This window comes from Pleurodeles waltl, chromosome 8 (genome assembly GCF_031143425.1).
Source record: "Pleurodeles waltl isolate 20211129_DDA chromosome 8, aPleWal1.hap1.20221129, whole genome shotgun sequence".
Taxonomy (NCBI): Eukaryota; Metazoa; Chordata; class Amphibia; order Caudata; family Salamandridae; genus Pleurodeles; species Pleurodeles waltl.
In genome coordinates, this window is record NC_090447.1 from 1521275212 (window position 1) to 1521299815 (window position 24604).

Consider the following 24604-nt stretch of genomic DNA (forward strand, 5'->3'; position numbering starts at 1 on the left):
TCTTGGTTGCTATCCTAGACAGTGCTTCATGTGGCATGAATGAACATAAGACGTACCTCTAGTAACGCTCTTTCTGCTGCATCCTCTATCTAATCTCAGAATCTTCACCTTCAAATATCTATCAGGGACCACACTTGATCCACAGAGTTTTGTAGCTCTGCCCTCATGTGCAGATAGGTGGTCAGGGATGTGGAATTTAATAAAATATCTACTTGTCCATGGGACAGGTTGCTTCTTAAATCCACTTGTCCTGTAAAAAAAAATTCTACTCGTCCCTTTGGTGCCATGTAGTGGGGTGAAAAATTATGGCAGCAATCTCATTTTGTAAGAGCTCTGATAATAGCCTCTCTAATTATGCCAGGGCTACTACTATAGAAGGACTTGAATACTTTTAATTTCAATCCCTACTAAAGCAATTTCCTTATTTTACCACCATTCTGCAGATCTACATACTGGGGCTGGGGGAAGCAGTAAGCTACAGTTCCAGGGCTCGAATGCCTTTGAGTCTGCAAACCTGCTACCTTGCATGTTTTTAAGGATTTTCACCAGCTTTTCTCTAATCTTTTCCCTTAATGAGAAAGGTTGGAAATTTACTCCTGACAATGGCAGAAGTAGAAGTTCTTCCAGGGCTCGGAAAAAAAGTGGTTGGAGGGAAAGTGAACTTGCAAATGCTCAACAGATTTTCACATGAGCAAATCTACATATGCATATTTGATTGTGCTAAAATACAGATCACAAATATTTTCTAGGAGTACAATTTCCTGGTCTACTTCTGTAAGTTCTTGTGAATTCATGAAAGCTACTAATTCAAAGACCTATACCATGGATGCACGTTTGTGTCTTTCTTTAAGAATTGGGTCCCTAATTACATCTGGTATTTTATTAAAAATCTATTTCTCTATCAGCTGGCTTTTCTGCTCTTCCACAAGGAGCATATTGGCACACAACGTAGTTTTGTTCAGTGCCAGGAACTAATGTGGCAATCAGTGGCGTAACAAAACTGGAGGGGACTCCCCTGCAAAGAACATGAAGGCCCCCCCGCATCAGACTCCTTCAGGGCAGGGGCTCTGGGCCCCCCCTGAAGGAGGGCTTCGCGGCCTCTGTTACCCCACTGGTGGCAATGTGTGATTTTTGAGACCAAAACTTTTTTTTTTCTTGTTGCCAGTGTTTGTTACAATGGTGAGGGCCTGGCAGCTCCCACAGCAATAAAGTGTTATAAAAGACATGTCAAAACAAGACACGCATTGACAAAACCAAAAGGCTCTAAAGACATGTCGAATTGGTTGGCTTTGCCAGTGCTCGTTTATTTTCATGTTTCCCATAATCTTATTGAAAATGGTTACACTTATTTTCCATTAGGAATATTTTTGGGAAATACTAGCATGCATCAACACAAAGAAATATCACCTAAAATTTCATAGTAGCAAAACATTTTTTTTTCCTGCTTGCATTTTTTTCTGAACATTTTGTTTTGGAAGCAAAGAATCATCACTCTTGCTTACAAGCTTCTGCGAACATTTGCATCCAATCAGAGAGCATTCTGGGAGCATTATACTAAGCATCATATTGTTAAACTTTTCAAACGTGTAAACACTTTTTTTTTTAACTGGAACCACTGTCAGTAGTGCAAAGTGACCTTAAAACATTCATGTGCAGCGCTCACCCTAATAATAAAGGCTTTTCATTACTGAACCATAAATACAAGTTCAAACTGCATTAACATATGGACCCACATATTACCTCAACTGCAGACAGATCCCGTCTCTGTAAACTGGCACCCTAAGTGTTTGTGCTACAAAGTGGGCCTACTTTTCCCAAGGACAAAATAAACATGAAAACTTGTTGCCCTTGACCCCAAACAATATGTCCCGGGCGTCGGACTATAGGAATTCCACATCCCTGGTGGTGCTGTGCAGCTCTGCACTGATGCTGCACCACTCAGGAAGGGATGGAGCAGAGCCACATATAAGCGCCACTTCTCCGTGCTGGCATCAGTTTCTTGTCCTTTCCATTTCCATGCCCTCAGTAGTGTGAACAATTGTCAGTTAACAGTGCGCTGAGTACAGACTTGGGACCTTTTTAGATGCTAAAAAGAGGCGACTCCATACAATTGTGAGATGGGAGAGCAGTGGGGAATCTGCAGTCAGATTATCCACCAGAAACAGCGCTAATGAAGGTAAGTAAACGATTCTTCTGATGGATACTTCTAACCCAGATTCCTCAGCTTAGAATAAATACCACAGCAGCAGCTCTCCAGAGTGGTGGTTATGACGAGTAAGCCAAGACGGAAAAGTCTTGCAGAACCGAGCAGGCCAAGTGTCCTTTCCACCAGACTTGGCTGTCAAGGCAGAAGTGCATCGCCCGTGTTGCAACTTGGCAAGGATCTAGGACAAGCACCTCTCACAACAACACAGTTGTAGTGGCGTTAGCTCTGATGTAATGGGCTTTCAGGACGTCCAGGGGTTGCTTCTCAGACAGTGCATAACATATGTTAATGCAGCGTACTATCCACTTCTTCTGCACAGCCTTCCTCTTTTCTCCAGAACACTCCACAACCCTTTACAGAGTCGTCCAACGCAAATCCTTGCTGGGCTAAGGGTATTCAAATTAGGAGGCAAAAATAACATCATGCAGTAAATATTATTGGTATTGCAATAAATACTATTGGAAAAATCACCAGACCATTAAAATAATGAATGAAGCAAAAAAAAGAATTTATATCTTAAAATGAACATTCCAACAAAATGTTCATAAAGGCACAAACAAAAACCGAAACACTGTGCAAGGTGCCAGAGCCACCACAAAACCAGATATGAAAATAGGAAATGGCTGATATATTGGTAACAATCACTTCGAGTTCTCAGATTAATCTATGTCATAAATTCAACAATTTCTTCATTTCTTTGTTACTCATCCATGTCAACAACCGTTTCTACGGTTAGTTGGGCTAATGGTCCCTGTCAGCAATCAAGGACTTCTGCTCAGCCTTGCCTTTCTTTCCTACAGAATACGCCACTTTTGTTTTTTTTTACAGTGGATTACGGACAGTGACGTTTGGCTCGTGCTGTATGGTGCCCTACCAGAGGACTGACTCCTCGCAGTGGGCTACCATTTGCTGGAGCATGCCCTGCCTAAAGGGGCCTTTTTGATACATATCTTCCCCATCTCAAAAAGGTGTACATTTGTGTTTTATTAATGGCACACAGCTGCTTTTTCAGTTATTAATTTTCCTCCCTTATAAATTTGGGCTATTCAGATGTCCCCTTATTCCTCCTAGTCCTGATAAGACCCCTGTATCCTAATTAAGAGTCGAAACATTGTCAATAACATGGATTTTGCCTCCTAATTGAATACCTTAATCAAATGATACCAAAGAGAACCACTGCAGCATCGACCGCTTGAAGGCAATTGCAGTCACTCAATCTCCACACATGGAGGTGCAAGTTGGGCAGTCAGGTGGAGAGGAACCTGCCCTAATTCTCATACAAGATTCCTCCAGATTTGGTAGCCTGATCCAAGGATAGATTTCTCATGCTCAGGAGTCCCAGGTGCCATTAAGATGACTTGGCCCAATCCTTCCTGAACTTCAGCATTTGGGTCACGAGACGTAGTAACGGGAAGGCATACAGGGTTCCGTCGCTCCATTCCAGCCAGAATGCCTCTCTTTACTATTGTTGCTGCATGGTGATGATGATGCAACCAGAAATATCCATACCGGCTTTACTAGTTGAGACAGAGAGTAACAGAAAGCTGTCAGGGTATAGAGGAAATATGTGCAAGGCACAGGCCCCAAATCTCATTGTCCTGACTGGCAAGTAAGAGACCTTTCACGGTATATTCCCCTTTAAATGGTCCAGAAAATTGATTCAATACCTAGGTAGGCTGACACTCACGACTCAAGTGAACTATAGGTCGCTGCATAGTTTAATTCCTGGCACTCTAGGGGACTCTCCTGGTAGGGTCATGCTGACGGTGCTCCCCTGTATTCTGCAGAGATTTATGACCCTTCCATTATCAGTGAGGCCTTATTTTCTTTTTGCAGACTCTCAATGATTTTGTATGTGCAGGGAAGAAGAAAGGTTAGCACAAAACACATTGTAGAATCCTAGCCAATACATAGGAGTAGGCCTACCAACATCAATTGCTATAATCAAGCATGTCAAGTGTGATCCTTGGTAGAATGAGCACAAACAGAATCAAAAAAGCACTGTGTTCCATGGATCAAGCCATAGCAGGGGTTTACACTGGACACATTCCATGGATGGCCAAAAAACATACAGAGAGTGGAGTGCTTTTTCGTCTACAGTAACCACTGTGACATTAGACGTTTAGGACAGGATGTCCGCTAAGGGTGAGCTCACTTTCTTCCCATCTCCTCTAAAACCTACCCTAAACAATCTGGAATTTACCCAGCACAATTCAACTCCAACTTTGATCTATGACGGCAGAAAGATTTGGAAGAATATTTAAGTTGTTTCAAGAGGAGGAGCTAAGAATTTTTGGGAATATACATGGGCAGTAAAATATGCTGGAAACTGAACGATTTTGCTAGACAGATTAGACACTTAGGGGGTCATTCTGACCCTGGCGGTAAAATCCGCCAGGGCCAACGACCGCGGGAGCACCGCCAACAGGCTGGCGGTGCTCCCATGGGCATTCTGACCGCGGCGGTACAGCCGCGGTCAGAAACGGGAAACCGGCGGTGTACCACCGGTTTCCCGCTGCCCTGGGGAATCATCCACGGCGGCGCTGCTAGGAGCGCCGCCATGGGGATTCCGACCCCCTTACCGCCATCCTGTTCCTGGCGGCTTGCGCCGCCAGGAACAGGATGGCAGTAAGGGGTGTCGTGGGGCCCCTGGGGGCCCCTGCAGTGACCATGCCAATGGCATGGGCACTGCAGGGGCCCCCGAAACAGGGCCCCACCAAGATTTTCAGTGTCTGCCATGCAGACACTGAAAATCACGACAGGTGCAACTGCACCCGTCGCACCCCTTCCACTCCGCCGGCTCCATTCGGAGCCGGCATCCTCATGGAAGGGGGTTTCCCGCTGGGCTGGCGGGCGGCCTTCTGGCGGTCGCCCGCCAGCCCAGCGGGAAACTCAGAATTACCGCGGCGGTCTTCTGATCGCGTAGCGGTATCCTGCCGGCGGGACTTTGGCGGGCGGCCTCCGCCGCCCGTCAAAGTCGTAATGACCCCCTTAACGTTAAATCCAAATGTCAAATAGGCAGTATCTAAGCCACTAATGGCACCTAACCATAAATAATGCTAAAAAAGGTCACTCAGGCGACAAGCACTCTGAAGACGCCAGGACATAGGATGTTGGGATCCAAAGTAAGTGAGGTGCTTTCAATGAAAGAGTGGAAAGAGATGTACTCCAGGACACAGAACACAGAACAAACAGCCACAACAAGAGAGAACAATTTTACAACTTCTACTTATTGATACCATGTTGCTCAGAAATGTTGGAAATAGAATAAAAGTCACGCAAGGAAAAGTTGTTGAGGCTTCAAGTCAATGGGTAGCCTGATCCATATCTGATGACAATGCCCTATATTACAAAACTTTTAGACGGAGTTGCTCCATGCGGTGGACTGCATGTTTAATACTAATATCCTGAGATTTCCAGCAAATTGAGGGTAGCTATTCCACAAACTAGGCCTCAACACTCAGAGAGAGGTAAACTGATATCCATAGCCCTCTGTGCAGCAAAGCAAGCTATGCTGCCACTATGGGGTAAGGTTAGGCACACCAGGTTATAGGGACTGAATATATAAACTAGAACACATATTCAGTATGGGAAAACTAGCGTCTGCTGTAACACGCTCACTGAAAAGCAAGGAAACCAACTGGAACCTATTCCTTGTATTCCTCTCCATTGAATTTAGTGCACTCGTTCCCCAGTTATTTCCGCACTGTAGGTATTGTACCAGCTGTATCGTGTGGAGTTGATGGGTGTGAAGCTGACATATTAATGGCAGAAACCCACAGGTAGTATGATCAGCAGTATGGTCTCTCAGTTAGTGTTGGTTGGGGGTGGAAGGGTTTTTGGGTACTTTAAACTAACATTCTAACATACTGCTATGTTGCTCAGACACAATTTCAGCACCTTGCAGGAAAATGGATATAGGCAAGCGTATGTGTTATGATTGCTTCCTCAATAAACACACTTCAACCATAAATACAAATCCCAGGCTGCGGGTGGGAACTGGGCGACATGTACCTATGTGTGTTTGTCACCTGGGACGTTCTTCTTTTGATAGCAATTTCCTATGGATGGACTTTTTCACCAAACGTTGACGGGATCCGTTTGGTTTGGAGGGTGTGGAATGGGCAGTCAACTGTCTAATAGACTAGCTGGCAAACAACATGAAACGGTGCTGGCATTTCTTACATTTGCAATAAGCATGCAATATCTTGAATGTATTGCACACTAATAATACTGTGGGACTAATAAGGATTTAAAGCAACCTTTTATGTGAAATGTCAGCAACCTAATTAACTCAAGGATAGTTTGCCTTTGTGCTGTTTTCCTAGATAGACATGGTGCTGAAATTGCCTTCTTGCAAGAGACACATCTAGACCCAAGACATACTTCCCAACTTTGCTTCTAGATGGGAATGGTATAGATACTTTTCCTCATCCTAGTGTCAGGGTGGGAACATCCCCTGCATGGTGCACACTTGTGTCCCCCAGACCAGAGTGCCCGAAAAAGTATTTGGTATCCTGTATTTCGTTTTTGGTCCCAGTCTCATGGTAATGTACCTGATGTGTGAAGGCCGAGGCCTGTCCTGTGACGTGAGAGGTCCTGGATCAAAGGAGCAGTCAACGTGTGCTCCCCTTTGGTTGACAGTGTTTAGTATGCAGCTTGGTGGTAGAAGTATACTGTGATCTGTGAATCTATAGTTGTGACCAGACCTTTTTGCGTGTGTCACTGGAGTAGAGGCCAATTGGGCCACTTGTGTACATCCGAGGTCTTAGTATTAACAGGTCATAGTAGTAGTTATATTCCGGTAGAGGTTTGCTTGCATGTCTGTGGTGATCTGCTAACAGAGAAGTCCAGTTGGTAGACCTGTGGCCACCGATCCACACCCTACTCTCCCCCCATGTTCAGAAGACGGATGGCGACCATCAGGGATCATAAGCAACACTGGAGCATGCCAATAGCCAGTCCGTGGGTAGCAGCTCTGGAGCTTTTATGTCCAAGACTGAAGCCAAATTGCTATTGCACTCGAAGCCAGCACGTGAGTCTCCTAAAAGAAAGGAGAAGAAACCAGAAGTCTGCTGAAGGCCCAAACGCAGCAAGCAGAGCAATTAAAGACTCTGCCTTTAATCACGGAGAGTGATATTAGAATTCACTAGATTGCACAATCTGTTACTAAACTGCTGAGAAGCCTACAGCTACTCGCCATCGGCCCTACAGCGAGTCAGATGCTGAAGGGGTTGTACTTGGCCCAGTTTGCAGAGTCACAGTTTGACGAACCCCTGGACATCAGAGGACACTGGCGATTCAGATGTTTGCTAAGTGAGCCTAGATTCTGGAAATGTACCCAACCTCCCTTAACCCAAAGCTTTAGCCAACAATAACAGATGTAACATTAGGGAAACAATCTGCACCCTCCTTCCCTCCAATTACATCGCTCAATCCCCCAAGAAGACCTCAGTACGTTAGTAACAGGAAAGGAGTGTTCAATGGTGTTTTCATGTTGAGTTCGCAGGCTCTCGTGTATTTTCCTTCTCCTACTGTGCAGGACACTGATGTGGGAACTGATCCACCTCTTGGAGGGTGTCCACCTTCGATTCCGCTGGCTGTGAGGCTGGTGCATTACCAATTTCCTGTCACCAAAGTACAGTTTCATTGTGTCTCCCAAGCCTTTCTGGTTGATGCACTCAATGATGAGACAGAAGGCTTAACCCCATTAGCAGGTAATTTTGCAGCCACGTATCCAGTCAATGATAGGCTGGAAGTCTCACCTAGGTTTCAGGATTGTGCTTGCCCGGTCATGAAATGTTTGCACGTTCTGGCCGTAAAAGATGACCAGGGCTCATAATCTCTTTTATCTTAACATAAATTTACTAATATGAGAATCTTTGCTGCTAAGGAGAGTCAAAGCACCCTACCAGCGCTGACATTCTGTTTGTTCCATTTAGGCGGGTCCCCTGGTTGGTTTCTGATTTGTTGTGGAAACATTGCATAGAAGCTCACATAACCGGTATTCCTGTATTCCTAGGGACACAGTGGATCCTGATGTTGTTGTGCGTTGACCTGCATTATCTAAATATTCTTCATTAAGTGCTAGATTGTAATTGATTCTCTAGGGACAAATCCCTTTTGCCTAGACACTGTTCTTGTGTCTGGTTCACCATAGCTTTCCATAGGTCATCTACTCTTTTGCCAGTTCTCTCATGTCTCTCTACAGCTCACAGGAAGAGGGGACTTCAGTTCACTTCTGATCATGTCTCTTTCTACCTTTCTTCAGTTATGAACTGTGGAGGAACTTTTGTATCATCAAAGAAGTAGTGGTATCACATTAGGATCTGGCAGAACTAGGATGCTTGCCAATTTGCTCACCTCTCATACTCCCCAGAGCCAACACGTCACTTAATGGGGTGTCTTGGTGCAATGGCAATAGGTTGAGCCTGTGCCTCGATCTGAAGGGTAATAGTTGGGACGATTTCCGGATTGTGGAGAATTTTTCAACGTCTGTCACTGCATCTATTTTTGCCAGTGGTCATGGAGGGCGGGAGTGAACCGTGGCTGCGGTGTACACCAGGCTGGTCGATCTTGTGTACTTGGTCCAGGGCTGGAGTTTCAGCTGTGTCCACTAGGGGCCTGGCTTGCCCTCTCACAATGGAATGCTCTGAATGTGCTTGCTGTGTAGCAAGTGAGGGCGTGTGATCCGGTTGGAGAAGGCGTATGGTCTCAGGGATCAGGCGGTAGCTGTGCAGGTCACAGTGAGTTAGAGCACCCTAAGCTACTGCCCAGCAACAGCTGCTTTGTACATCTTATTTCAAGGGAACAAGGGAAACCCACAGGTACTGAAGGACCAGGGGTCAAGACATGTCTAAAGCAACAAAGTTCCCTTGAGTGTAAAGTGCAAACAAGGTTAAACACAGCAATACAATGACGGCTGCGACTGATATCCAAGTGGATAATTTTATACACGTATTAAGTCAGAATAATAAACATTGCAGTGGGGAATCAACAACAAGAAAATGTCAAAGAAATATTATTCCCTCACTCAGGCATCGAACATGTGACATAAATAAAGACACAATGGTAAAGTCAAAAACTGCAAGTATCCATGCTCATATGTACAAATACACAATTACTGCAATTAGAGTCAAGGTACTATAGTCAACAACGTTTCAATCCCTTACCAAGATATCAGGATCATCATCAGGACATAAGAAATTATACCCAAGATACATTTGAGGGTTACTGTATATGCAACCAATGCCAGAAGGCACCACAATGTGGTCCTTCACACAGTCCTACGGTACAGGATGACGAGCCGGCACACAGAGAAAATCTGAAAAGAGGGGCTCCAAATAATTGGTGCTGATAGTAGAAGAAGAGTAAGTTGCTGCACCAGGCTTACGCACAATTATCTGCATCAATAAGGTTCATACGTACTGTTTTGGAGAAACCAATGCCATTTAAGGGAGAAAATTGTGCAACCCAATGTGTAATGCATGCGTAATAACGACCCGTGGCTGCACGGATCCTCCCAGCCTCGGGTCGTTATTACACATGTAGTACACCTGGTAATATCGATTCATAACTGCAATGTTTCTTATTCTGGCCTAATGAATGTATAAAATTATCAACTTGGATATCAGACATAGTCCTCATTGTATTTCTATGCTCAACCTCGTTTGCACTTTATACTCAAGGGACTGTTGTTCCTTTAGAAATGCTTTGTACATCTTGAGCCTTTTCCTAGACCACACTAGTAGTTTCAGCTGTTGAGACCAATTGTTGGTGATTTATGTCCCCTTACTGGGAGATGCCCCATTCCCAGCTATGCGGTTTCCTCTGGTGCTCATACATGCTGCACCCTGTCTAGGTCCTGGGTAGATCACTGGTAGGGGACTGGGTCAAGACTGCTGCATCTGGTGGGCAGGTGGTTCACAGTCTTGCTACTTGCTCAAGTGGTGACCCCTCTACCATGGCAGCCTCATCTGTGTTGTTGCTCGCTTAGTACCATGCCGTCTTCAGGATTCACCCACTACCCGGGGGCTGCCCACAAAGTGGTCAGTCTCGATTCTCATCTAGACTAGGCCCACTTCTTCAGTGTGATGCTCCAGATGCAGTATTCACCGGTCGGGGTGGCTTGTGATTCAGGCTGAATTATCACTTTTTACAGATTGCCATGTTCTCTCCGGGGCTCTCTTAGTCTTCTTACCCAGCTTTCAGCAAGGGTTAGGACCTCCAGAGATCTAATGCTAGCCAACATCAGCAGAGCTTAGGTGGAACTCTGACGGTCACTGTAATGGCCGGATATATTTTACAGTGATGCACACAGTGGGTCTTGGAGCAAACCTTACAGAGCATGTCATTATTATTATTATATTCTGACCAAGGAACCAAGAGTGTGTTAATAATAGTTTAAGTGAACCATTTCATATTAACAGGGGCTCATTGCAGGAGTGCCCTCTCTCATTGCAAAATGTTCTGATTGTGAGCACGCCTATGGCCCGTTGGCTTAGTGAGTACAGCTTTTCCAATCAGGCTGTCAATATTGTATGCTGATGAGGCTCTTTCATTTGTTAAAAAACAACCTTAAATCTGACACCAGTTATCAGGAGGAAATTTGGTAGCGCTTGTGGAATAATGGGCCAGATGTACAAAGCATTTTTGAGGTAGCAAACAGTCCAATTCGCAGAAACGGGTTGTTTCTGACTGCAAAAATGCTTTTTAAAATGTACAAAAGGCAAACTGATTTGGTAAGTTGTTACTGCATTGCAATTTGAGTTTGCAATTCGGTATTTGGAAGGGGTGTGTTTAGGGCGTCCCTTCCAAATATATATTTGCAGCAATATTTATTGTTGTTTTGCTCTAAAATGCTGGTTGCAAAACATTAATATTTTACCACCAGTTCAAAGCAGGTGGTAACCTGTTCACAAATGGGAAGGAATTCGCAAGGGACCCCTTTCCTCTAAAAATGTAAAACAAATATTTTTTTAAGAGCAGGCAGTGGCTCCATGTACCATTGCCTACACTTAAAAATGAATTTTAAACATTTAATTTTTTCGCTTCAGAAAGATAGATTCATTTAAAAGCAGTCACAGATTTGGTGGTTTGCTGACCCCCACATGCCACCATCCCTGTGATGGTTATCATTCTGATGGGTCGCAAACTGCGAGGCGCCTCATTAATATTCACAGGGAAGGTTGATTCGTGACCCACTAGGAATCTCTAATTGAAACTCAACAAGTTTCATAAATTGGGAATAGCAATTTCCTAATTCTGATTCGCAGTAATTCACAATTAGTAAAATCGATATACCTAATATTAGTATCTATGGGCCAATGATCAATTTGGGAAAATCTTAAATATACTCTCTTACACATGCTACCAAACCTTCAGAATGCCCACTGTGCTGGTATATAAACTCTGAAATGCCTAGACATCTACATTCTGAGACAGGGAGACATGAGACAATTATGGACTAGCAACTGAAACCTGGCTACAAATGTAGTACGATGTACCAGTCAACCTCTCTGGTTAGAAGGTAGAAAGGTTCTAGTTAGAATAGCTACACTGCTAAACTTTACATATGTCTTTAATGATATCTATATCATGTTGTATATGGTCTGAATTTGTATCATACAAACATTCATTATTACACTCATATTGGCAGGAAACCAGCTCCGGTTACAATGAAATATTGAGGGAGATGGATTCATGATCCTAGGCCTCGAGACATACTAATGTGCGGCACCCAACCTACTTCCTTGCCTCATTTAGTGGCAGGGAGAGACGAGGTAGGATCAGGCACATAGCTACCTAAACCCTCCACCCGTGTCCAAAAAGCAAACACATGCACTTGGTCTGTGGGAAATATAGCAGGAACCAGGACATGAACAATTATATTTCCCTGTTTTGGTTCTTAAAAACTATTTCTTGCTTCCTCTGGTTCGAGATAAAGCAGTAATAGATGTTCTGGCTTGCAAAGGCATAACTAGGATGGTTTATTTATTCATAGATGGGACCATTATATAATTCTATCAATTCTGGAGAGACCATTGATCCTATGTGTTAGATATACTGGCTTATTTCAGGGTGACTCAGTCAACAAGAACTGCTTCCCATAATTTACTGCTGAACTATCAGAATATACTCCATAGATCACAGAGGTTACACTTAAAATGCAAATGGTTAGATTTCCAATCTACATAACATGTTTGTAGAGACCTGCAGACATATAACACACACTTCTTGCAAGTTATGGGAGTCTGATCTAGGCTTTGAGATTGAAAAGAAGATTTGGCATTACTATTGCTCACAGATGAAATACCTCCTTGTACTATAGACACTTACACATCAAGTATTTAAGCTGGTACTTTTAACTAAGACTAATCCTGCTAAGAACAACAAATGTCAGTGCTGCGTCCATTCACAAGCTGATTTCTTTCCATTTAGTGTTGCAATTTCCAGGATTTTCTCATTTCTGGAATGCAGTAAAATATGTTATATCACAAATTATCCAGAGATCTCTTTATTATCAAATATTCTCAATGCTACTAGATTTTGTAGCTAATGTTCCCATTTCAGCCGGGAAACTCATGGCCTTGCTGCTGCTGGTGACTAAATGCAGAAGAAGAAACGGTATAGTTTTGTTGCTCTCGACCCAAAAATAAGAGACTGAAGAATGCCCTCTTCTGTAACAAAACTGCTGAAAGACTCATCACACCTGCCTCAGCGAGAGCAGGAAAAATATGGGGTTCCTTCGCGAACACCTTGAAAGTTTAAACCATGGCCTCAGCACTGATACTTAAAGTGGAGATCAGGGCATTAAAAGGTCAGAGTGTGGTAGAGTTGATTTTTACATGGGAACTGGTTGCTTCAAGATTCTGCACATATTACTTGCTGAAGATGAAAAGGACTTGCTGTAAACATTTAATCATTACTTATTGATGTGAAGCACGCAGCCTATGTCATGAAATATGTAATATGCTGAAATGTTGACTCAATGAATGATAACGGTTGCTCTGTTTAAACTGCAAAGTTAGTCATAAACAGTTTAAAACATGTAAAAGTGTTCAGTTTGGTCATAGACTGTTAAGGAAAGAGAAGGCGCATCGGAGGGATTAAAAAGTGTGACTGAACCTGTTGTTTGTATTTAAGTATGCTCAGTCCACCTGGCAAGTGATGATCTGATGCAAAATTATGTCATATCTTCAAAAAGAATTATCTCCAGGTGTTGAAACTAAAATGCGGTAAGATGGTTCTAGAAGAAGCAGAGCTGAATGTACTTCATAGGTAGAGCCAATAGAATTTGTTTTAAAGCAAGTGATTAAAAAAATGGTTATTACTTGTTGTACGTACCTGACATCATATTGTAGGATAGATTTGTAAATGCACCCTTCTTTAAGAGAAAGAAGGGTATAGGAATGCCTTTCTGTCCTATAGAATAGGAATGTATTTCTGCCCTACTCGAAGGGCACATCCCCAAGAAAGGGGGTCTTTCCACTGTTTCTGAAACAACCGCCTCAAGGTTAGTAGATCACTCTGGGTGAGAACTTCACTTTAATGGATCTATCTCATTATTGCAACTAAGTATTTGTGTTCATAGGACTGTGTTTGCTCACAGATGCAGATATGTAAATTGGCAACAGTGAGTAATGTGGCCTGGAGACACAGTACGCTTCATGTGAAATAAAAAATATATATATATCACAATCTAAAGCGTACATTTATTGTAGATATGCTTCATTTCATTTCATTAGTTGATCACGTCTAAAATCTGAAAATCTGATTAACAATATTACATATGTCCTATACTTGGACACAAAAAAAACATACATCAATTCTCGTCTTTTAGTTCAAATGCACAAATCAAACTTCCCCATATATTTTTGGTTGTGTTTATTCACAGTTTTAGGTGTCCAGAATGCTAACCAGAACAAGGCTTTTCTGGTGTGTGCACCAACAGGTGGGAGACTGTCTGATGTACAAATTACAAAGCAAACTGCATTGTGCACCTCAATCAATGACTCATATAGACAACTCACCTGGATTTTCTCCATCTCTCAGCTCCTCCTGGGAAAGAGGTTTTTCACCAGCAAAACTGTGAGCATTTCTAGAAGCAGCAAATGTATCACCTGAAAGATATAATGATAGGAAAAATCCTATGAAATCTCAGGAGTGCACCACCCAGAAGTGGACAAAACAAAAAAGTTACTTAGCTAGAGTTACACCTTTACTGGTAGAGACTCTAACTTCAGACTAGCCACCTTGTGAATTTCCCTAGGCACCAGCCTAGATCAGGAAACTTTATAGCAATTCACTCGAGAGTCGACAGGTGGCATTGTGCAGGTCCACACTAGGCCCTTATATATGTGTTATCTCCGCATACCTACGTCATTTTCTTTTTGATCTCTGTCTGCGCCGAATGACGTATATCAATGGTTCCCAACCTTTTAACTTTTGTGGACCCCCATTTTATCAATACTGGAACCCAGGGACCCCCACTGAATCATTATTGGAATCCATGGACCCCCACTGAGTCATTACTGATAGCTGGGACCTAATATTATTAAATTTTCTAAGCAGTCGCGGACCTCCTAAGGAGGCTTCGCGGCCCCTCAGGGGTCCGCGGCCCACAGGTTGGGAATCACTGACGTAGATGTACTGAAATCAGAATGTGACAGTGTGCAGACTTCCAGATTAAGATCTTATTATTGGGCTGCATGAGTCCATTCCACATAAAGAGGAGGGGGGTGGGTCAGTGAGGCACCTGCAGTTAGATAGCGTCTCTACCAGAAAAGGCAATACCGAGCATAAGTAACTTCTTCTAATGGAGATTTCTAAACTCAGATTTCTCACCTTGTGAACAGTCAAGAGCAGTACCTCCGTGGGTGTTGGGGCTGTGGAATGCCTCAGGCCTGGACATCCTGCAAAACGAATTGGGTGAAGTGTCTGTCCTGCCAAACCCGGCTGTCCAGACATTAGTGCTTCATGAACGTGCGGGCGGACGCCCAAGTAGGTGCCTGGCATATATCTAGAACTGGCACATGGCGTGCCAGCACCGTAGTACCAGCATTTGCTCAGGGGAAGGAACAAGGAAACTTTACAAGGGGTGCTTATTGGCTAGCCCATAGCAGATCTTGATCCATAACACAATCCGTTTAGAGATGGTTCTCTTTTGCACTGTTTTATCTTTTTTCCCCTCCTAAACTGATAAAAGTGACTATTATGTCAGTACTCACTGGTCCAATCAAAGTAGAACCAGAGCACTTTTTAGTGTCAAGGCAATTGAGCTGTTCTTCCTCCTTGGAGGGGGGAGGAAGTGCATAGAAAGCCAGCAGAAATTATGGATTGTCCTATGCTTAAGGGCGTGGGCCACTTTCGTTTGGAGGACGAGCTTGTCTGGGAAAAAAACAGTGTATGGTGGTACCACAGACAACACCTGGAGTTCACTCACTTGCCTGGCTGATATTATGGTGATAAGGAATGCAGTTTTGATAGTTTGCAGATAGCGGGGTCTACTGTGCATCAGTTCGAAGGGTGTGCACATCAGGTAAGTAAGAACCAAATTAAGGTCCCACCGCAGCATCACAAAAAGCAGGAACGTGTTGGTCAGCCCATTCAAAATACAGATCACAACAGGAGAATTCAAGGGGGGATAGGTGGCTGATCTGGTAAGGCTAAGAAGGCCAAAAGGAATGCAAGCAAGTCACAGCAAGACCTTGCTGGGCTAAGGACAAACAAAACAGAATAACTTCAGATAAATTGTGCATTGGAGGGTGAAATGTCACACGAAGAACACAGGACAATAAACTTTTTCCAGCGTCCTGTATGAATCAATTTAGTGGCTGCCTGGGTGACACCACTTTGAGAGGGAGATTGCAAGCCTGCAAGTTTTGCCGCTCAATCTCCACGCAGGGAGAGGCAGTGTGTCCAGGCTCAGATGCAAAACTCTGCTCTGCTGCTGCAACAGGAGGTCCCCTGGAAGAGGCAGCTGAATTGGAGGCCATGAGCTTATAGCCAGAAGTTCCAGGTACCACATTCTTTATGCTCAATCTGGAGCCACTAGGATGACTTGGACCTGGTCTTTCTTGATCTTTTCAGCACTCTGAGCACAGGAGAAGAAAGGGCAGAAAGTTGTTCAGTAGTCCCAAGCCCCGATGTCCCCAGTGCTGGTGGAAGGTGTCTTTGAGGGAGTACTGCCTTGAGAACTCCAACCTGCATATGTTTGGACACTGCTCATTCACTGAGATTGTGAATAGCTTGAGCCAGGGTTTTCCCCATTAGTGGAAGATGCCCTGTACCACCTCTGAGTATAACTGCCACTCGAGATCCGCTAGGCAACAATGACTGACTTCACCGTCCCTGGCGTTTAAGGATCCTACAAAGATGCTGCAGGTAGGGTTTGGGGGTCCAGTCCGGGTGAACCACCCAGGGGGTTCAGTTCTTGCGATGCTCAGGAACGTAGGTACACCAGTGGTCCTTTTCTCCTCGGTATAGGGTGGCCGAGTGCAGAGGTATCTTGGACATTGAGTGTCTGTCACCCGTGGCAGTCGTGGTAGAGGGGGGCCTGCAGAAAGAGGCTGCAGGCGTGGACTGGGGGTCCAGTCTGACCGAACCAACAACTGGGCTCAGGTCTCACAAGGCTCGGGGACATCATAGGGGCACCAGTTGTCCTCTGTTCCTCGGTCTTAGGCAGCCGGGTGCAGAGGACCATCAGGTTTCCATCACCAGAGGCAGCCATGGTAGAAGGTATCTGCAGAAAGAGGTTGCAGGGGGTGACTGGGAGTCCAGGCCTGCCAAATCCAAGAGTGGGCTCAGCTCCAGAGGGCCTCAGATCTCTGTGGGAACCGTTGACTCCCTTGGACTGGGGCTGCTGGGCTCGAGGTGCTTTGAGGCGTCGGGTTGCAGTGGTCGGAGACTGGCTCTGGGTCTTGGGGACCTAGTGATGGGGGGGAAACAGGGCACTGGGACCACTCTCCTGAATGGCACCGTGGATCCTGACGTCTCTCAACTGTAGGTCTGCTTTGGTGCAGTTGGAGTTCAGAATGGACCACCAACAACCTTATGTTGCTGTAAGAGGTCCAGTACCCCAGGTATAAGTGCAGGGAGACTCCAGGTGGGGCCAGCATCTCAGGACTTCAGTGATGTCCTGGGCTACTAACAGTCTATTCCTGGCTCGTTGACCTCTTGGAGAGCCCGATGGCCAACAGGGCAGAGCACCGGACTTTACAAGCATTGCTTGCAGATGAAGGGAAGCAGATCCTCTGCTCCAAGGGAGATTCTTCTGGTGGCTGGCAGGCAATGGCAGCTCGCTGGGTTTCTTGGAGTCTGCGCAGTGGCAGAAAGAGTCTGTTTCTCCAAAAGAGTCGGGTGCAGCAGGCAGGCTGGCACCAAGTTAGTCATGCGCCTTGGTTCTCGGGTCAACAGTCTTCCTTTGTCAACTCTTTTTTTTTGTGTCCGTTAAAATCTGAAGTTCTGGTATCAGGGGGTCCTCTAAGTACTCAATTTAGGGCCATTAAGGGAAGTGAGGGGTAGTTCCCAATGGACTACTTACCCCTGGGGTCACTACGCCTGTAGATGACAACTTCCTTTGGGGAATGGGCATCTGCCTGTCATAGGATTCCTAATTCACCCACACACAAGATGGTGGAATTCCTACTTTTGTGTTCACTTCAGGCTGGTCACCCTAGTGGTGTATCCAGCCTGGCAGTGGAACAAATCTCCTGCGTAGTTAATTTTCCCGCCTGTCCAGGTGCCAGAGGGGTTGACTCTGAAGTCCCCAGCCTTGGAATGCAGATTTGCAGGTCATCCTGTTGGGAGGGGTGTGTAACACTCCTCCAAGAGCAGGCTTTGTTCCTGACTGCCAGAGGGCAAAGGCGCTCACCCTTGGAGTCAAAACTAATCTGTTAGTGGCAGACTGATGGAAAACAGTCGGTCAGCACACCAGCAGTTGAGAGGTTTTCCAGGGAGCACTTTTAAGGTGCCCTATGGGTGCATTTATTAATAAATCCATCACTGGAACCAGTGCGAGGTTTATCAATACGAGATGTTTGATACCAAACATCCCTTGTTTCAGTGAAGCCATCATGTAGCTGCAGAGCACTTACTGAGCAGTGTTCAGCACATGCATTTAAAATGGCTTCCCGGATCACTTACTATGTCTAAGAATCAATATGTCCTCACCTGTTATATAATGCACCTTGCCTTAGGGATGTAAAGCCTGCTATAGGGGTGACTTACAAATATTACAGACAGTGTTAGGGGACACGGCACCCAAGGTTGTGTCATGTTGTGTTTTCACTTTTGGGACGATCTTGTCACCCAGCCTGAAGTGGCAGTCTTCATGAGTTTGGTGCTGGGTTCTTCAGAGTGGCACCAGCTGTGCTGCAGCTCTTAGGGATCTTCCTTAGTACCCCTGCCCTAGGTACCAGAGGTACCACTCAGTAGGGACTTACACAGGTGCTGAAGACCTGGCCACTTGGGGATCAAGTGACCAGGTGTCTTGTTTTGGGGAAGGAATGCTGGCACTGGGGACCTGGTTAGCAGGAACCCAGTGCACTTCAGTCAAATTTGCATAAAAAAACAGGCAAAACGTGGGGGGACCACTGTAACCAGAACCCAGTTTCCAATTGTTTTAATGGAGGCAGACTACTCACAAATCATAGTGGCACAGGGTGAAGAAAGGTAAATATCTGGCGAGATATCCAGACCACAGACATCCTTGGGGTTGTCAAAAATATTGCCATCATATTGGTTGTCATTCTCATTGGCCCCAATATCATACTGTGGGGAATAGTTTGATTCAGAGTGGGCATAATGTCTAGGTGTGGTCAGTGGCGAGTGGGTCCTCAATGAAACTATTGGATCAATTTCTGGCAGCAACACTCTGCCAGGTGGCCTCAATCGTGGTACTGATGGTGGAATTGCAGGTGGTGCCTAAAGCCACAGAAGCGTTCGTCCACCAAACAAGGTCACGGGTCACCCCCGATGTCAAGGGTGGATCTGCCGATGGTAAACCGACTGAAGGTTCCCTTGAACGAGGAGGCTCGACGACACTCTAGAGGGATCGCATGTGGTACTGAAAATCTGAGCCGCAGCTAACCTTAGCTGCTGGACCTGTTTCGGTGTCGGTCTATTCAGGATAGGATGGACAAGGAAGTATGGTCTGAATCTTTCCCATGGTGAGAAAACGACTCAGTGGCATATAGGTGCCTAGAGCATTGTGCAGCTGTGGTGGGAGACTCATGCTTGGATTTCTTATGTTTTTTGTGTGACTAATTTGACATACCTGAGCCCTGTGACCTAAATGACGAATGGTCACAAGAGCAGCCTTATGAGTGCATCTGCGCTCTCAATTTCATCTGGGACCACCTTGCCTTCGCCCATGAGCACTTCTTCGACATATGGAGTTTGGAGATGGCAAGTTCTGCCTCACAGTCACGCAGGGCATTCTTATTAGCACTGGTGCAGCAGGGAAATGACGCTGAGTCACATTTGTAGCCAAGTCACCAAGGACACTATGGGGTCCGTAACTGACGTCTGCCAGTTAAGTCCTTTTAAACCTTCTAGCCGTAGTGCGTGACATTGTCTGCACACTAGTTGTGAATTCTGAGGGAAAAATCTCTAACAAAAGTGACAGGATTCAAGATGTACCTCATCCCCATTGGTCGGTGACGAAAGAATGGAAATGACTTCAGCGCACGTAGGTGGTACATATATGGGGCCGTCGTTACAGCTGGAGCGGGACGCAACGAATGCAGAGCAACAAGGTGCCACCTGTCAACATGCAGAAATTGCTACAAAAAGTTTCAGCTCTGCATTGTCATCCATCAGCATGCTAGATTATTATCTACGTTTGCAATAGCTTTGTTTTCATCAGAATTAACACTAAGAAGTCTTCTATAAAATAACTTTATGGCATAATTACATTACTTAATGAGATAAATGTACTCCAGGAACTAAAACCAAAATCTCCAACTCATATAGGCACTCCTCATCTATGTCTGCAATGATGGAGTGAAGGACCAAGTTAAGTGAGATGGACAGAGATTTCACAGGAGACGCCAATAGGTGTCTCTTTGACGAAGGAGAATAGTGAAAAAGGGCCCGTCCCTTGCACTAAGAATCAATGCTGTAACACTGTCTGTTTCTCAGACCAGTGAGAGGACAGTAGCCACTTCCTCTGCGAGGGATATACTTCAACTGTCCTCTGGACCTTAGAGCCACACTGTGGGGTCTCAGTCCATTTACTACGAAGTCACAAACTGAATACATTGCAGTGTTTCTCGGTGACGTTAGCAGTAGCTGGACACAGGACAGTGGTGCACTTTCAACAGAGCCATGCAGGGACAATCCTTACAAGCAGCTATATAGAGAGACTTTTATTCATGAAGTGAGCTCGGTTTGAGCATGGCCATGCCAAATAGTGAGCTGCAAGATGGACGTGACTGCTAGAGTTCACTACTAATAACAAACCTTTAGAAAATAAAGGTAAACAATCCAGATGAAACAATATTTTCTAAATATGATGGCTAAAAAAAATCTAATCAAATCATCAACATTTATAAAGCGCGCTACTCACCCGTGCGGGTCTCAAGGAGCTAGGGGGAAACAAAAGTGTAGATGTATACAAAAAAGTGATGGATGGATGCTCGAATTAATCTCAGCCACTGTTAATTACTAGGTACTGCATCCCAGTCCATAGTTTTTTTTTTTTTTGCCACCTCATATTAGACCCCGACATATGCAAATCAGTCTTGACCCTGAGCCAACGGGAACGGTCCAGCTCAAACTGCCAAGCCAGGTCCTCTTTGAAACTGAAACACAAGCAACTTAGGTTTCGTCCCAGTAGGAGTTCTTTAGTCGGATTCAGCTTTGTTCCATTGGCAAAGTGAACATGGGACCCACGTCTACGCATGCCCATCGCACTTAGGATGGGGTAAGCAAGTATACAAAAAAGTGATGGGTGGAATGTTTGAATTAATCTCAGGCACTAGTAATTACTTCGGGCCACATTCCAGTCCATAATTTTTTTGCCCAGAGTGCCATCTCAGACTAGACCCATCCATATGCAATCTGGTCTTGATCCTGAGCTATACCTCAGGATGAGGTTACTGCAGTCTAAGTAAAAATGTGCAAACTTAAGAGCAAGTTCTAAAAAGAGGTCAAAGATCACAAAATAATCCAAAACATTACTCCTTTGCAACTGGAAACACAAAAGAATGATGGATGGAGTGCTGAACAATGCAAACACTCACCCCCGGTCACAGATCTGGGTTTAATCCTTCGTTCGACGTGGCGAGCAAAATAACGATGGATTAAACCCAGATCTGTGACTGGGGGTGAGTGTTTGAAAAGTTTCAACACTCCGTCCATCATTTTATTTTGTTTTGTGATGTTGCTTTGTGCACCCTAAGTGGCAGAGGTATGCCCAGACGTGGGTCCCTTGCTTGCTGCACCACTGGATTCAAGCTAGCCTGGCTGATGAAGGATGATACCCTGAAACCGGTCCCAGGATGCTTGTTTCCTGTCCAGGGAGGACCTGGTCTAGCAGTTCAGGCTAGACTGTTCCCAGGGGGAACAGGGTCAAGACTGATTTGCATATGGCTGGGTCCAAACTGGGGTGACGTGGCGAGCAAAATAACAATGGATTAAACCCAGATCTGTGACTGGGGGTGAGTGTTTGAAAAGTTTCAACAGTCCGTCCATCATTTTATTTTGTAATGTTGCTTTATACAGTTCTGTGGCCATTGCCAAATTGTATGCCTGGTATAAGCTTAGATGGGTAAAAGCGCAACGTCTGTGCAAATTGCAGATATCAGTTCTTTTCTGAATTTGACAGAACAAGGAAAGTGCACAGAAAGATTAGTAGCTTTCCTTCTAGAACTTCTGTGACCCCTTAAACTGTGTAACACAAGCACAACATATTACATGCACATTACTACACAGGGCGGTGGGCTGGTCACAAGTCTGACAACAAACATCAGGAACATACTGTTGCATTTCGTTTTGTGATCGGAAGAGCACCTAAAATACATTAACAGGAACAGAAATTAGTATGGGGCACAAAAGCAAACGCAGTCAGTGGCAAAAGGGAAAAGGCAATACATTCCTCAAACTGGAACCCATGAATGACCCACTGAAGGAGAATGAAGTGTCGGCGTGAGGGGAAAAAAATAACAAAACAACTAATGATATGGTTTGTAAACCACAGACCATTGGCCCCTGTGGACATGATGGGCGAGAGCTTCTGAACACAGATGAAGTGCTAACCTTATGTCGAATTAGAGAGTCATTTACATGAATATTTCAAGTGGCCACAGTGCACTCACCCACAAGTCTGTTCTTGCTTTGCTGTGTTCCAGTACTCTGCTGGTCCAAGGAACAAACCTCCACCTCCTCTTTAATTTTTGATGAAATATCTGCCAGTTCTGGGAAAAGACACATGAATAATTCTTTAAAAAAACAGAGGGAACTAGGAAAGGAAAGGGATCAGTGTGGTGATTACAAGGAACTCAATAAGCAGAGAGAGATGGTAGTGCTAGACCCATTGGATAAAGACAGGGATGCTTTAAAGAAAGCTATCTTGGAATGGGAGGCAGCAGGCACTGAAAACATCTTTAATAGTCTTCCAAACATTACACAAACACTGGGGGGACAGAAATGCATTTTAATAATAATCCTAAAAACGATTTTTCCTCTGTTCAATCACTCTAGAAGGGGTGGGATTTACTACAAGTAAACAATTTATCGTGGGCTCGCAATACTTTGTGTGGCATGGCAAACTAGGATTTTCTGGTTGGTGACAGATGATATTTGTGCAGACGTTCCTCTTTACTTTTTTGTTCCTGGTAGTCCCTCTTCCTATTCCCAACTGTACTGGGACTTCATATGATGTCTATGCATCCGGGAGTCTATATAATCATTCTCTTGCCAGCTGAACCTGCTAATGTTTACAGCTATCTGTATCTCTGCTCTTCCCTACTCCAAGTTAAAGGGGTCTGGTTGTGTGTGCTAGGCAAAAATACTTTAGTCTGTTAGATTTGTATCCTTCTGCCAGCTCAGCTCACCATAACAATCCCTTTTTATTAACCTAATTACAGTGTAACTCCACAATGTTTTTAACCTCCTCTGGGTTCTGATCAACCATGGAATAATGTTTAAATGCTTTCAGAGATTACTGCCATTGCAAACTCTTCTTCTGTATTAAAGGACACATTGAAAAGTGATTTCCCTATCATTCTCTGAACTGAAGCTAGGACCCTGGACCTCTGTCACCTTCCTGCTACTCGCATCATATACACCAATTCCAGACTGGCAGTAGATGGTGCCCTTGACCTATGTCCCCTTTCCTTTACCCTTCAGATGATTTAGGTCACTTGAATTTACCATATATTTTTTTCTTACAACACACATTGACCTCACAGTCAGAGCAGCTTCTTAAACGTGGCTGCTGTCCCAGACCCTGCTTCTCTTGGAGTGAATCTACATCATGCTCTTACAAACTGTGCAGCACACTTGGTAGGGCCTGGGTGTGCTTGTCTTTTTCTCCAGTCACTAGCATTCTAACTAGTTTCACCCTGGAATGGCTTCAGCCTGCTCAGATGGCATCCGACGGGGCTCACAACACTAACCAGTATAAGGAGTAGTTTACTGTATCAGTCTTTTGAGACTAGTTGATAGTCCCAACTGTTTGTTACTAAAGCTCTACAACATTCTGGCTTCATTTACCTGAAATACTGTGCTTTTTTGTACTGTGATTCTACTTTTTTTTTTTTTACATCTTTTTTATTATTTTTCGCACAGATACTTGACAATAAATTCTGCAAATACGATAATAGGATTCAACTGATCTGTAATAACATGATACATTAACAACAACGTAGATCTAGATCTAATTACATCTACCAGGATATGCATTCTTTAGTACACAACTGTATCAAGAGTTGTGAGTAGTGCTGTGAACAGCAGCTTTTCATGGAATCAGTTCCCCTTTTTTCACAATCAACGTGTGGCTGTGGGGTGTAGCGTAATAACACTTGGTATAGTGTGTGCTCCAGTTGTTTGTTTGTTTGTTACTTGTGGAGCGCGCGAGTCCTGACCTGCCCCCCATCGTGCCCGGTGCCATGGATGCGCCATCCCGTGGGGTTTTTAGGGCCCGTCGGCATTCCCATCTCAACCCACCATTTAATCCTTACTGTTTGCTGGGCCAATGTCAGTCTACTTGTGCCTTCTCGCTGGGTGTATTTTGTGAGATTATTTATCTTTCTATGTGTGCTGGGCGGTGTTCGGGAGACCCTACCCCCCCAGACTTTGGATTATTATCGGGGTTCATGGTGGGCGTTCATCGTTTTTGACCTCTAACCTGGTGACAAATGTCTCCCAAGCACCGCTTCCCGTGCGTGTCTG

The 24604-nt window shown here is 44.6% G+C and overlaps 1 protein-coding gene across 2 annotated transcripts in view; it reads right to left on the reverse strand.

The window, feature by feature from the left end:
• The window catches only part of LOC138248878 (zinc finger protein 182-like), a 90204-nt gene that overhangs the window by 42017 nt on the left and 23583 nt on the right, over positions 1–24604 (reverse strand). For both annotated transcript variants that reach the window (XM_069202855.1, XM_069202854.1), the window contains exons 4-5: positions 22528–22626; positions 14239–14328 (exon numbers count right to left, since the gene is read on the reverse strand). In XM_069202855.1, the coding sequence (XP_069058956.1) occupies positions 14239–14328; positions 22528–22626 (189 nt within the window). The remainder of the gene's footprint in view (positions 1–14238; positions 14329–22527; positions 22627–24604) is intronic.